The following is a 13,698-nucleotide window of genomic DNA, read 5'->3' on the forward strand; positions in this document are numbered from 1 at the left end:
TTTGTCACCATGAATGAATGAATTTCCTGTGGGGAGAACAGGATCATCTTCCTATCTGTTTCTCACACCTCCTGTGTCTCTGCTGTTGCCGGTATTAGAAACCTTAACCCCTTGGAGTCTGTTCATCTCTCTTGCTGGTTCTGCTCCCTGGTATGCGTGCAGCTAGTGACTGGGCAGGCATCAAGTGACCTCTCAGCCTACTTTAGGCAAAAGCCAGAGAATAAAAGAGAGGATCCTTCAAGACATGTACAACCCAATTATAGAGGTTGTACACAAGAAGGAACAAAACACCTTCAGCTGCCATGTTGCCCTCCCTGCCAGACCATAGGCTTCTGTGAACAGAACCCCGAAAGGCTGGACACAGAGAAAGTATGAGTGACTGTTTCAGGAGAGGTGGAAGAATAATTACAGAGGAACATGTAAGCTGGTGCAAAATAACTGAGTGTATACGAGGGGAATTTCTGTGTACTGTGCCCCTTCTGTTGATCTCTTCTACGTTGGAAGAAGAGACTTGAATCTGAAGCCATACAAGTATGTATAATATATTCACTAAGGATGTGAGTGAAGATCACTACACCTGTTTGAAATGACAGAAATGTATCTACATTTAGCCTACCCAATTAATCCTTTTGTATTAAATACTTGGTAATTCAGCCTAATCCATTATGTCCCTTAAAAAAAACAAAAAAAGCAAAAGTCATTTTTACTCAAATATCAATGAAATACAAATCAGGCTTCAGAGACAATTCTTTATGTGCTATAAGTCATCTGACACTTTTGTGTCAGCCATCTCTCATGCTGCCACAGTGGCAGGATATTACAGGATCAAAGCAAATTTGCAGGTCTGAATAACAAGTGCTGCTCTGAGCACACTCTCCTGGCTCCCCCAGGTAACTGCGAGCTGCGTGCAGATCAGCTCTTTAACATTCTCTAGCTGAGCCTATGGAGACGCCTGTGCCTGGGCGCCTGCCTCCATGGTCACCCTTGCGGAGCCCTGTCGCTAGCCTTCAATGGACAGTCTTGCTGCTTTGCCATAATTGGCCGACCCTGGAAAATCCTCACTTGCATCTGTGCCTGGACTTCTTGCCTCTTTGCCATTTTACTGGCCTGGGCTTGGGGCCTCTGTTGTGTCACCCTGTCACCTCTAACTTTGTCTGCCACAGTCTTTGGGGTACATACAGGTGGTTATCTGCCTTTGTATCTAAAAAGCACTTCAGAGGGCAGGGAGCCTGCATGTGTAGCAGACGGACAAGTGCACCTGGGACTGATGCATCACAGCCTGAGCGCTTTTACAGCGTGACTGCAGCACACTCCTACCTGCTCGGGTGTGCACAGCTGGAGTTTCCTGGCACCATCATTGGACGCAATATGGGACGGTCTCAGAGCTGCGATAGTCCTCTTTCCTTGTTCTGCTCACGTGAGCCCTTGAAAGTCAGTTTTTCTCCCGTTTTGTGCACAGCAGGTATATCCTGTTCTTGAACAATTTGCTGAAAAACAGTAAATGAGGTCCTTTCTTGAAGGCGTAATTCTTTTCTCCTTTCTCTACTTTCCGAATCTGCTCCTTTAATCTGAGCCCTTCCTCTGCCTTTCCCTGAAGGCTTAGGGTTGTCTGGCCACATAAATACATGAGTAACCACTGGGGCCTTTCCCAGGAGGATAGGACCAAAGAAACAGAATAATCCAGTAACTGGTTTGAGATAGAGCCTTTACACAACTGCATTCAGATTAACAAAGTGGCAAAGACATCAGTATCTCTACTTTAGTGTCATGAACTAAGGAAATAAATAAGGAGGAATGTAATTCAGTAGGCTACAGACAACCGGAATTCACTGCCTCAGAATTTTCTCACTGAAAGTGCCTGCCATATGTCTAAGACCAGAGAAAGACAGCAACTTATGCATAAGCTACCACTCCCTGTCTCTGGGACCAGGTTTCTAGTAGTGAGGTGGAACAGGTCTGGACACACCTCTGCCGTGAAATCCATGCAAAAAACCCCCTCATACCCGACAAGAAGACAGTCTGTCAGTTGCTTCCCTATGCCTGAATTACAGGTTTGTAGAGCTCAGGACAAGGAACGTGCATTTGGGTAACATTATTTGAAAATTGTGGGGTGCTGCTGAGTTCCAAAAGTGGACTGGTCACCTTGGCCAATACTAGCAGAGGAAGCAGGGGTGAGTTAGCCCGCTGGTATTGCACTGGATTACTTGCTAGGACTTTGTATAAAGAAGCACAGTCTGAAACAGACACACTGCAGGAGACCAGGGATGAACAGTGGGGAACACTGCCTGCAGAAGGGGATGTGAAAGGAAGCTGGGAGTAGATGTTTCAACACCCGACACTGTTTGGATTTACATCTTTTAGCTTTAGATTGTCTACTATAAAATAGAAGCAGAACTCTTATCACTTAAAATTGTAAGTAAACAGATGTTTTTATTCTAGAGTAACACAGCACATTTGTTATCTAACCAAAAATAGATTCTTTTCTGATGTTGTAGAGTAGAGAATTTGAAACCAACAATGTATGTGTAGGAGCTTCAATCCATTCAACTGGTGGCATCATATACTTCACATCCTTAGGACTGCTTATGTGATGTGCAGTCAAGGATTGGGCAGATCATATGTCATGTCACTCCATCCTTCAATGCCTTTGATCTGTTTACCGGCTCCTTGTGATAACCTAAGGAAGAGGGTAAGGGTGTTGAGACTCAGACTGACCCGTGTCTTTTGTAAATTCCTCTTCCTTTCTTCCTTCCTTCACCCCTAGAGCCCTTGATTTCCTCAAAGAGATGAACTGGGATAGGTATGCACTTCAGACTATCTCAGAGGCATTTAGCCCTGATTCATGCCTCTGAAATTAAAGCTTGTTGTCTTCCTAATACTGATACAGACCATAAAGCATTGTGTGTTACAATAAATGGAGCACCTGGAGCTCTATACTGAGTGCTGTTCCCTTCTCGATAGCAGAAGTGCTGGGGTAATGGTGACTACCACTAACAGTTACTGGACATGTCTTATGGGTAAGTCAATGTGATGAGTCTTTAGATCATCAGAGTGATTAAGAAGTAGATATGATTGTTATCCTATTCTCCAGATAATAAGCAAACTTAAAGACATTAATAAATTGGTCCAACCTCATACAGCTAGTTAATGTGGGACCCAGGATTTGAACTCTGGAACCCACGCTGCTGACTCCTAAGGCTTCCAAAGAAACACATTCTAGAATCACATAATCAGATAACTATAGGACTCAGAATACCTTTAATAATCAGGTCTTGTATCCTCTTTTGCCAGTAAGGAAACTGAGTACCAGAACGGTTCAGTGACTTGCACAGGATCCCAGAGCTAGATTGGAACACAGCTGGGATTAGCCCCAAGCCCTCCTGCCTGTCTGCCAGGCTTCTTTCTGTTATAGCACACTGTGTCATCATTAAATGTTCGTTTTTAAGAGAGGCTATAAAAACTTCATCCGAGGTTCTTTAAAATGTTATCCTTCTATCTAGAAGAAAATAATATCGTGTGTATGTGTGTTTCAAGAACTTTCCCAGGTCTTGACTAAGTCAGAGAGGTCCCATCTTGGCAACTTGGGAGACACAGGAGACCCAGTGCCTGAGCTCACGAGCTCTAGGAACCCTGACGTGTGCCTGTTAATCCTGCCACCCCAGTCCTGAAGCTGCTTTCCTCTTCTCAGGCAGTGTGAAGGATCCAAGCAAGCTGCTGGTGATGGGGTTGCCTGACACATCGTCCTGGGCGATCCCCGGCCCCAACTGCTCCCAGCTCTGCCATATCCGACCTACGCACAGGTCCCTTTTCACAGTTAGTTTGCACCTTGTACTTAGCAGCCCATCCCGGCAGATGGCAGCTGGCTCAGCTGCAGAGAGCCCCACAGTGGTGGCAGTGATTACATACACCTACACAAAGGAACTAGGTACCCTTTAAAAACACTGCTCCTACAGAAAACCCATTCCTGTGTCCTCCCGCTCCTGTTGAATACAAACTTTCCTTCCCAGTACAATTCCCTTTATTTCAAAGTGTAGCATCAAAGTGCAGTGAGAAGGGCCTCAGAAGCAGCTGAGGGTCACGAGATAGTGACTGCTTCCTGCTGCTGTCGGAGGATCGCACCCTCCCAGCCCCCACCTGCCAGAGCCTCAAGACCACTCCAGCTGCCCTCTGCCAACTCCCCAAGTCTAGAATATCCCTCTCCTCCATATCCACCCATAGAAACAGCACTCCATATTTCTGTCTCATTTGTAAGGTAGTTTCCCTTATGAAGCTTTGCATGCCTTTCTTTGGAATTAGCATACTTCTGACTGCCAATAGCAGTTTTCATTTTTAAAATTTTAATGAACATTTACTTGTGCTGAGCATGTTCTAGGTGCTTTACAAGGAAAAGAATTGAGTTAATATTCATAACAACTCTCTTATCCCATTTTACAGATGGAAAAATGGAGCCAAGGTCACACACCTAATAAATGGGACCTGGCTTTGAACCCAGACAGTGTGGCTCTAGGGAATGTGCTCTTGACCAGTAAACTTGCCCCTCATTCTGCCTTGAGTTGAGTTTGTTGTTTACACATCTGTCTCTTAGTGACTATGAGAACTATGTCTCCTTGCTCTCTGCATCCCCAGCAATGCCCAGTCCGGGCTCTGCTTGTCATGCACTTTCAGGGCTGTCTGAATGACTGGCAGGACAGCCTGGACACCACAGCCCCGAGCTAAGCACAGGATTTCCCTCATTGCAGCCACAGTGTTGGTCCCTTAGGTCTCCTATCTCTTAATCTCTCCCAGCTTTACGTTATGTGTTTGTAAAATAAGGATAATAGTACTTACCACACAAAGTTAATGGGAGCGGGCATATAATCAGATAGCGTTAGGAGCTGGAATTGTTTTCACCAGCATGTGATCTAGTCTTTGGCACATAAGGAAACTGAGGGCCAGAACAGTTCTGTGACTGGCACAAAGTCGTAGATCTATACTGTGACCCTGACACATGTGAAGACTGACAATGACAGAAAATACGGATTTCTTTTCTCAACAGATATATCATGTACAACTCTAAGAAACGTCCTCTCTGATGTACCTGGCGGCATATATATGTATTCTAATAATGTCATTGCTCAAAAGATTTCTGAAGTTTTTATTTCAGAATAATCTGTAGAGTAGTATGTGACACTCTCTGTTTATTGCCCTTGCTGGTGGCAAATCTCCCTCCCCTGGCAGGAGGACTTACATTTGGGGAATAGCTAAAAGTCAAGCTGAACCTCTTGAATAAGATGGGGAACAAGCAGTCGAAATAACGTGTCTCCTGAAAGTCTGGCTGTAGTATGAGTGATACTGCTTTCTGATTAAGTTTTCATCAAAATGAGGTAAGAGAGAAAAGTAACAAGACAGATTTCTCGTGTGGTTTGTAGGATAACACTTAAAATTCCACAAGGGGACCAGGCTGCATGTTTCTTTACAGCTGATGAAAACCAGCGTTGTGGATACAGATGTGACCTTGTGCTTATAAGTATTGTATGCCCATTAAATAATAACATTAATGAATAGATGCAATTGGAAAACAGACGCTTTGTGAGGGTACTTTAAGGCAGGACCGTAAAGGCATGAAAGAAGGATTTGCTTACGATATGAAGTTATTTCCCAAACTCAAACTATCCAGACTTCCAGAAGCTCTTGATTTAGTGCCAGTTTTGAAATAATCTTCAAGGATGTTTCCCAAGGAAGGTCCCCCTTCCAAATAAAGCCAGTCTGAAAGGAAGAATCTAGGAAAGCTATGATAAACCAGGTACTTAATCAGCAACTTTATATATACTTTAAGAAATCTCATCTAATCTTCACACCCTCCCTAAGAAGTTAATAATAGGATCTCATATTATGCATGAGAAAACAGGCTCGGGGTGGAAGTCACTTGCCGCATGAGAAGACTGAGGCTCAGGGGGTGTAAGTCACTTGCTGCAACATCACAAGGTAGATGGAAAAAAAATCCATGTGCATCTTACTCCATCACACTGAGACCAGAGCAATCTGTGTTCTCAGGATATTTAAATGAGTAATATTTTATTCCTGTGAGACCTCTAAACCAAAAGGTTTGTGGATACAATAAATCTGTTATCTTGGAAACAAAGCTGGCAGCTGCTCTTGGCTGGGCTCTATGTGGTAGCTGTGCTTCATGGCAGTGTTTTTGCTCTCACTATCCAATATCCATCAAACCTCTTCTCAGCGGGCCCAAACACAACTATTAATAGAAGTATGGATACTCTGTTTGGATATCTCTTTCAAAATAAAGAAGAGTCTCTTAAAAACTCTTGACAAATCAAAACTTGTAACTGCCTTATTCTTTTTCATCCCTTCTTCCCCTTTAAAGTTGTGTTTATTGGATCACATTATGGTGCCCCCAACTTAAAAGCTAACAATTAAATTTCTTAGTCCTTCTTCATCATGGGTTTCTTAGCAAAATGAGTACTCATGTGCATGCACATAAACACACCTTCAGTTCTGCCCGGGCTCCTTCCTGTGGATGGGGAGAGTTGCTGACACAGGAGGCAGAGTAGAAACACAGCAGCTTGTGCTAACGGGCAAAGGAGGATGATGGTTTCAGAGGGTGCATTCTGCTCTCCTGCCCCCCCCTCACTCCATCTGTCTCCAGTTCTGCCCCCCAAAAGGCAGCTGAAGTCATTTCAAGGCTTCCTACTTTGTTTCTGTTCCAGAGGCCAAGCCTCCTGGTAAGACTGAGGAAAGCGTAAAGCACCTTGAGTTCCATCCTCCCAGAGGGCCCTGCAGCTGGAGTCATTCAGCCTCTCCTTCACCACCATCTAATTTATTGCCTTGAGCAAGCCACTTGCCCTCCCTAGCCCTGCCTGTCACTTCTTCCTTCCAGAGCACGAGGAAGTACAAGGAATGAAAAGGATCGAGACCAGCCTGGCCCTTGCTAGGTCTCTTCTGGGCAAATCACATGCTCTTCCATCCACTAAGTGAGGCCACAGATGTCAGAATGCAGCCATCCAGTGTATCCAGTTCAAAGTAGGAACTGCTTGGTGGATGGGAGTTGCAATGATCTTGAAAATGAGTGTTTGGAAATTGACTGTCTCTGAGATTCCTCACAGCTATATTTGATTTGAATCCCCTTCCCCAAAACCACCTATCGTGTTGGGAGTTAATCAAACCACACTGATAAGCAAATGGACATGCCAATCTCTCTCTCCCTCTCCCCCTGTCTTGTCTTCTCAGATAAGGTTTGAGGGAGAGAGGAATCAGCAGGGGGTTCCCCCTAGCTGTCCCTCCACCATCATAAGCCATGCACAATTGTCAGTACTCACCTCTGCCCTCCTCCTTCTCCGGGACACCCTGCCTCCTCTCTCCAGGCCTCCGTGGGCTCCTTGGCCTCTGAATTCCTGTAGACATCTAGGGTCCAGATCACAAAACGATCACTTAATAGTCGGAATTTTCATTTTTTCCATTTCCATTTTTGGATAAACTGGGCACATGGCTAAATGTTTTCATCACATTGTATCAATTAATCCAGTGGTTCCCAAATGTATCTACACTTCAGAATGGCCTGGGGAGAGGGGGGCTTCAATAAACTACTGATACCTCTGTCCCACCCCAGAAAGTATGACTTAATTAGAGTGTGGCCTGGGCTGTAGAATTTGTTAAGACCTCCCTCCCCCCAGCTAAGTGATTCTAATGTGCAGGCAAATTTGGGAACCACTGACTTCTTAGAACTCTCTGCCGTAGGACCTATAATCATGCCCTGTTTACAGATGAAGCCCCTGCAGTTGAGCAAACTCCAGTGAGCCCCTCAAGCTCATGTCCACACTGCGTGAGAGCCAGCTCTCCAGCCTGGCCAGACTCTGCAGCTGTGCTGTCTCAATCGTTGCTACCCACAGTGTGGTCCAGAGACCACAGCATCACCTGGTAGCTTGTTCAAAGTGCACATTTTCAGGCCCCACAAAGTCAGACCTACTGAATTTATTCAGAATCCCTCCAACGGAGTCTCATGCCTGCTTCACTTTGATAACGGCTGCTGTAGTCATGTCAAATGCCGTGAAGGTTACAGTCATGTGCTGGCAGCCTCGGGAGCCACAGCTCTGGCCCCTAGCCATCCTCTGACTTTAATTTACCTGAGTATTATCTGGGCTGCTGGTTTAATATGACCCACCTCAAAGATCTTTTTTCAGGAAGTTAGAAATCCTGGAGTTACAGTGCTTTCTGTGCTGTTTCGTGTTTGTGAGTTTTAAAGCCAACAAGGATCACTCCTTTGGAGCAGGGACCACACATCTGTTCCTGCCGCCCTCTGGCAGTAATGAGCAGGTGGCAGGGCTCGGGACTGTTAGCCTGATTGATGGCCTGATGGAACCACCACCAGGGCACTAAGGTAATTAGACGATCGGGTTCTGGACCTTGCTTTCTGGGCTGGAGGCTGCCGCCTTATGGGATGCGTGGGAGGCACAGCCTCTCCTAGAAGCTGTGCAGGTAGCGCTGGGCTGCAGGAGGCAGCCAAGCCAGGCGCACGATCAGAGCAGGGGAGCCTCCAGTTCCTTGGTTCCTGGGCTCCAACGGGCACCTCCAAACCAGTAGTTCCAGCATCTCTGTATGCAGACCTTAGAGGACAGGAGGCGACTGCGAGCCCCACACTCTCCAGACACGGCAAGTCTAAATGCAGCGAGAACGAAACATATTTTGTCTTCCTTTTCCTTTTTTTTTTTTTTTTTTTGTAAGCAAAATAATAACTTGACACAAGTCCAAGCAGTTAAAAAGATACTAAAAGAAACCCAATTTAGAAGGGCTTTTAGTAGGCTGAAAACAGATGTGGCAAACCATTTCGGGATATTCTGGGAGATGAGATGGGGAGGACCGGATTTGAAATGCCTGGGCCGCCTGTTCTGGGCCCGCCCCGCCAGGTGCCTGTGCTTGGGAGGGGCCCTGCCCAGCACGCGTTCTGGAAGGAAGCGGCCCCGCGCCTCCTCCCTCGCAATTACCGCCCGGTCGGAGGCATCCGGGCGGCGCGAAGTCAGCACCGTGCCGAGCAGTTGAGAGCAGACCGTGTTTTCTTTTCATTGTTCCCTCGCTTCGCTGGGAGAGCGGCGGCACCTGTTCTGCGGAAGCGCGGCCAAAGTTGGAAGCCCTGGCGGCTGCTGCCTGCCGCCGACGCGCGGGGGCGCCCGGCTGCATCCGGCCGCGGGGGGCCAGGAGCCTGAGAGCCTGGAACTGGGTACGGGAGACAGCCAGCCCGGGAGGGCCCAGGGTCGGATTTCAGATGGAACCTGAGCTCGCTCCAGGGAGTTGAAGGAGTTGAGAGCGCATCTCCTAATAATCCCAAAGAAACCGAGCTTTCAGTGCATGCAAGGGGCATTTGATTTCCCTCATTTCCGAGCACTGAAGCACTCCACTGTCATATTTTTGAAATTTGAGAACAAGGAGGTTAAAGAGTCTAAATGGAAGACTAGGTGACCATCCAAAATATCATACATCAATTGTGTCTTGTAATTAGTAAAATCATTTTTATTACTTAAGATAAATCTTGATAAGGTGTTTTTATTAGGTAAGATAAACCTGGTATAACATACATTGCGGGTGTGTGTGTTTTGTTCAGTTGTCATTTTCAGAGAAATAAATGAATTTTTAAAGTGTATATTTATTCATCAATAATTATTTTTAAAGTGTGCCTGTATACTATATATGTAGTTTTATATCTATCCCACTACCTTCTGCTTGCATAACTGAAGTCACAAAAAGGTAAAAGCTAATCTCCCAATATACAGGAGAATCTAGTATGTCCCATATAAGCATCTTTGCTAACTGGCATCGTGAAAGTATGGTGCTGGACACTCTTGAAATGAAAGCATTGTTACTGTCAAATTAGACATCTCCACAAATATACATGATCTGCTCAAACTGACTTTACATCTGGGAAAGGAGAAATTGTAGGTCTCTCTTACTCTGGGATATTTTTGATAGAGCAAAGATATCCATGATGTAAATTTCTGAGATATTATAGATAAGCCCTTTATAAAGTCACAAATAATATTCCCATAATGGGGGGGGAAAGATTCCAAAGAACACTGAACACTTACTGAGGGCAGGGACTGTCATTGTCTCCTGCTTTACAGTATCTGCAACTCCTAGCATATCTGGTTTACCTCTTGCCAACTAAAGGTAATGAGGCTTCCCTGGAAGGGCACTAAATCCATGGCCAGAAAGTTTCACAAGGAGGCAGCTAAAATAACCAGTCACATAGCTCATGGGGAGCATCAGTGCACCTCAGGGGGTTGGCATTCTGGGAGAGGTCCTCTCAGCTCAGATTTCTTTTGTAAACTTTCCCAGTCTGGGACTTTCCTTCCTGCATTGATCCTATGACTCTCTGCATGAAATTCAGTTTTATATGTATACGTTGCATATTTAGTGTGCACAGGACACAGCGATCAGGTGTTGCAGGGTTTGCAGAAATAAGCAAAACAACATCCTTTATGTGCTGGCCAGGAATAAGCTTACAGTCAAACAGTGCAAGAAGGGCATCATACCAAGGTCAGAACAAGCATGTTTCATCAGGGCAGCAAAAAGAGCTCACATCTATGGAGGAGTCTTTGAAGGAGTGCAGCATGTGAGCTGTACTTTGAAGAATGCAAAAAATCTTCAACTGGGAAGAAATGGATGGGAGGAGAACATTCTAAATAGAAGGAATGGTGCGAGTAGGAGTTTGGATCATGGGGTATGTTTGGGGATCAGGGCAAACACTTGTCCTTGAACATATAATATATGTGCATAGAAAAGAGAGCTATAAAAGATAAGGCTGGAAATGCTGGTTGGGGCCATATTTAAAAACTGGTTCTTACCTGCCTGGCCAAATAATTTTTATTTATTTTCAGAAAGTAGTTAGAAATAGGAGATTCTTGAGCAGAACAAGTAAATGGCACTGGGATTACACACTGAGAGAGTTTTTCTGGTATTGGGACACATAGAATGCCCATGCAGGAAGACAGTAGAGCCTGAATTTAGGATTGTCGCAGAGGGATTAAGAAGTTGGAAAATACACTTTGAGAGCTGCTTCAAAGACACTCCTAGCCTTGGCAAATGGTTGGGTTTGGGAGAAGGAATGGGTTGATTAAGAGAATCATAGCAGTCACATAGGAAGTCAGGAAGAGAGCAATGACTGTGGGGCAAAGAACTCTCTTTTAGACTTACGGTCTTTGAGGTGCTGGCAGGACCTCCAAGGGAAGATGCTCACAAAAGAAGTTAGAAATCAAATTCAGAAGGTTGGACCCAGAGGCCCATGCCTGTAATCCCAACACTTTTCGAGGCCAAGGCAGGAGGATCGCTTGAGGCCAGGAGTTCAAGACCTGGCAGCATAGCAAGACCCTATTTCTATAAAAAATAAAAGAATTAGCTGGGCATGATGACACGTGCTTGTAGTCCTAGTTACTTGGGAGGCTGAGGAGGGAAGATCGCTTGAGCCCAAGGTTTCAAGATTACAGTGGGCTGCGATCACGCCACTGCACTCCAGCCTAGATGGCAGAGCAAGACCCTGTTTCTAAAAAAGAAAACAAAGCAAAGACAAACAAAAAAACATTAAATTCAGCACATGGAGAAACAGGGCTAGAGTTACAGAATAGAAATCCATCCATGGCGGGGCAGGGACAGGAATAGATGAAAATGCCAAGAGTCCTGGGGAGGCAGAAAAGGCCAAAGACAGAGTCTTAAGATGGTCACGTGTTCCTACCCAGCCTCTGGTCCTGCTCTCCCCTCGTTGATGTCTAGAAGAACATTCTTACCAAAAAAAAAATACAATTTGCTAGGAGAAGCCAAGTGCAGCAAATTTCTTCCACCTGAGATTATTTAGAGGCTTCAGACAATATGGAAAGACAATTTCATATTTTAGGAAGTTTTGTTTATTGAATTATTAAAATGAATCTGTAGTTCTAATTTGGGAAAATGACTTAGCTACTTCCTTCAGAAAAAAAATAATTCTAATCTTTAGTGTTCAATCTGATTTTCTGCCCACTCCGCCTAAAAAGTTTTCAATCACTTTCTGAAACTAGAAGGAATTCAAAAGAAGAGCTAAAATATTGCAAACTTCCTTCACAGTTTATTTTTGCAGGCTGTTCTCTGAGTAGAGATGCACAGGAAATGAATGGTTACAGTAACTGGGATGTTTGTGGTAAAAATACAATTTTTTAAACTTAGACCATTTTTCTAGGTTTTACTTCTCCCTTAACTCAAATATTGTTTTCTTCTGTGAAGAATAAAAACACAGGTGATCTACAAAAAATAGACCTTGCTCTTGAGTATACAATTAACTTGTGTGTGCAAATTTTATCCTATAAATCATAGTGTGACCCATCATGGGAGGAACTCCAAAAAAACCAAACTGTAAACCCATAATTTCTTTTATGTTTTCTAAAGGTCAAATGCTGCAAATATTGGCCAGATGACACAGAGATATATAAAGACATTAAAGTTACCCTAATAGAAACAGAACTACTGGCAGAATATGTGATAAGAACATTTGCTGTTGAAAAGGTAAGTTTTCATACTGCTTTTAAAAGCTGTGGTCAGATACTAGTGGTCCCATACTAGCCTCATTAACTTATCTAGGATACTTTACACATGCTCATATCTCAATGCAGGTAGGCGCTATCTGATGGTTTCTCAAGATTGCACCTTGCCCTCTGATTCTATAACAGCTCAGTTCCATCTTTAAAACAAATCATTCTCATTTCACAAGAATCTATATTTTGCAAGTAAACCAAAAGTTAATGTCTATTTGTTTATTTTCTTTCCCTGGTTGATATTGTTCTGCCCGTCTCTCTTTCTTTGTTCACAGAACAAAGTTTGTTAAATTTTGATAAATGTCCTTCCAGTTTGGTAAATTTCCTTCATGGTGTATGTCCATATGCATTTCCCAGTATGGAGTTAGTATCAGTGTTGAGACACAGGTCCTAAATCCTCCTGGAATCTCTCACTTCCTTGTCGCTTTCCAAACCTCTGGTTTAATGTGGACTGATGGATTTTCCAGGTGGAAGTGACCTACCTGGAAACCTAAGTGCCTGATCTCCATTAGACATGGGACCCTCTTGCATGAGCCAGCGCATTCATTCATGCTCACTCCCATACTGGTTTTCCCCTCTAGTAGTCGCTGGTGTTGGGGCCGGGAATGCTCTGCTTTCGTTCTGCCCTGCCTCATCCCATGTGCATGGATGGGGCTTCTTCTCTGGGAAGCACTGTAGGGCATAACAGGGAATTTCCTTATTCCCCCTCTTTCTGCTGACATAGGGAGGGGCCGGAGGTGAAGCAAACTGCAGTCCATCCAGAGAAGTGTCACAGGTAGGCTCTGGGGAAAGTGGAGGTGATATGGCTGAGAAACACTCTGCCTTCCAAAGATCCACAGACTTTTCTATCCAGTTGATTCTCCATAACTGAGCCCTGCACAGCTGCCCTGGACTTAGGGATCTTGGTGTGAATTTGTTCAGCTTATGCTCAGGTAATAGTAGCAGGTCTAATTGGAAGACCTGGGTTATAGGCAGATTGCTAGAGAATTGGATTTTGGCCTTCCTCTCCACTCTTTATTCTCACTGCATCTAAATGCTCTTTTTAGATGAACAAGACCAGTTTTAGGAAATCAAGGAAATTGCAACATCTGCTTATTGGCTAATTTAGTCTGATGTTTTGAACTACCTTTCCTGGTTTGCAGATCCAAATTTGTCA

At 44.5% G+C, this 13,698-nt stretch overlaps 1 protein-coding gene across 18 annotated transcripts in view; it reads left to right on the top strand.

Moving 5' to 3' along the window:
- Window positions 1-13,698, top strand: part of PTPRM (protein tyrosine phosphatase receptor type M) — an 834,094-nt gene that overhangs the window by 785,992 nt on the left and 34,404 nt on the right. For 10 of the 18 annotated variants that reach the window (XM_055238011.2, XM_055238021.2, XM_055238041.2 and 7 more), the window contains 2 exons: window positions 12,397-12,513; window positions 13,267-13,317. In XM_055238011.2, the coding sequence (XP_055093986.1) occupies window positions 12,397-12,513; window positions 13,267-13,317 (168 nt within the window). The remainder of the gene's footprint in view (window positions 1-12,396; window positions 12,514-13,266; window positions 13,318-13,698) is intronic. The other 8 variants (XM_055238031.2, XM_055238049.2, XM_055238056.2 and 5 more) reach the window with 1 other exon arrangement.

This window comes from Symphalangus syndactylus, chromosome 1 (genome assembly GCF_028878055.3).
Source record: "Symphalangus syndactylus isolate Jambi chromosome 1, NHGRI_mSymSyn1-v2.1_pri, whole genome shotgun sequence".
Classification (NCBI taxonomy): Eukaryota; Metazoa; Chordata; class Mammalia; order Primates; family Hylobatidae; genus Symphalangus; species Symphalangus syndactylus.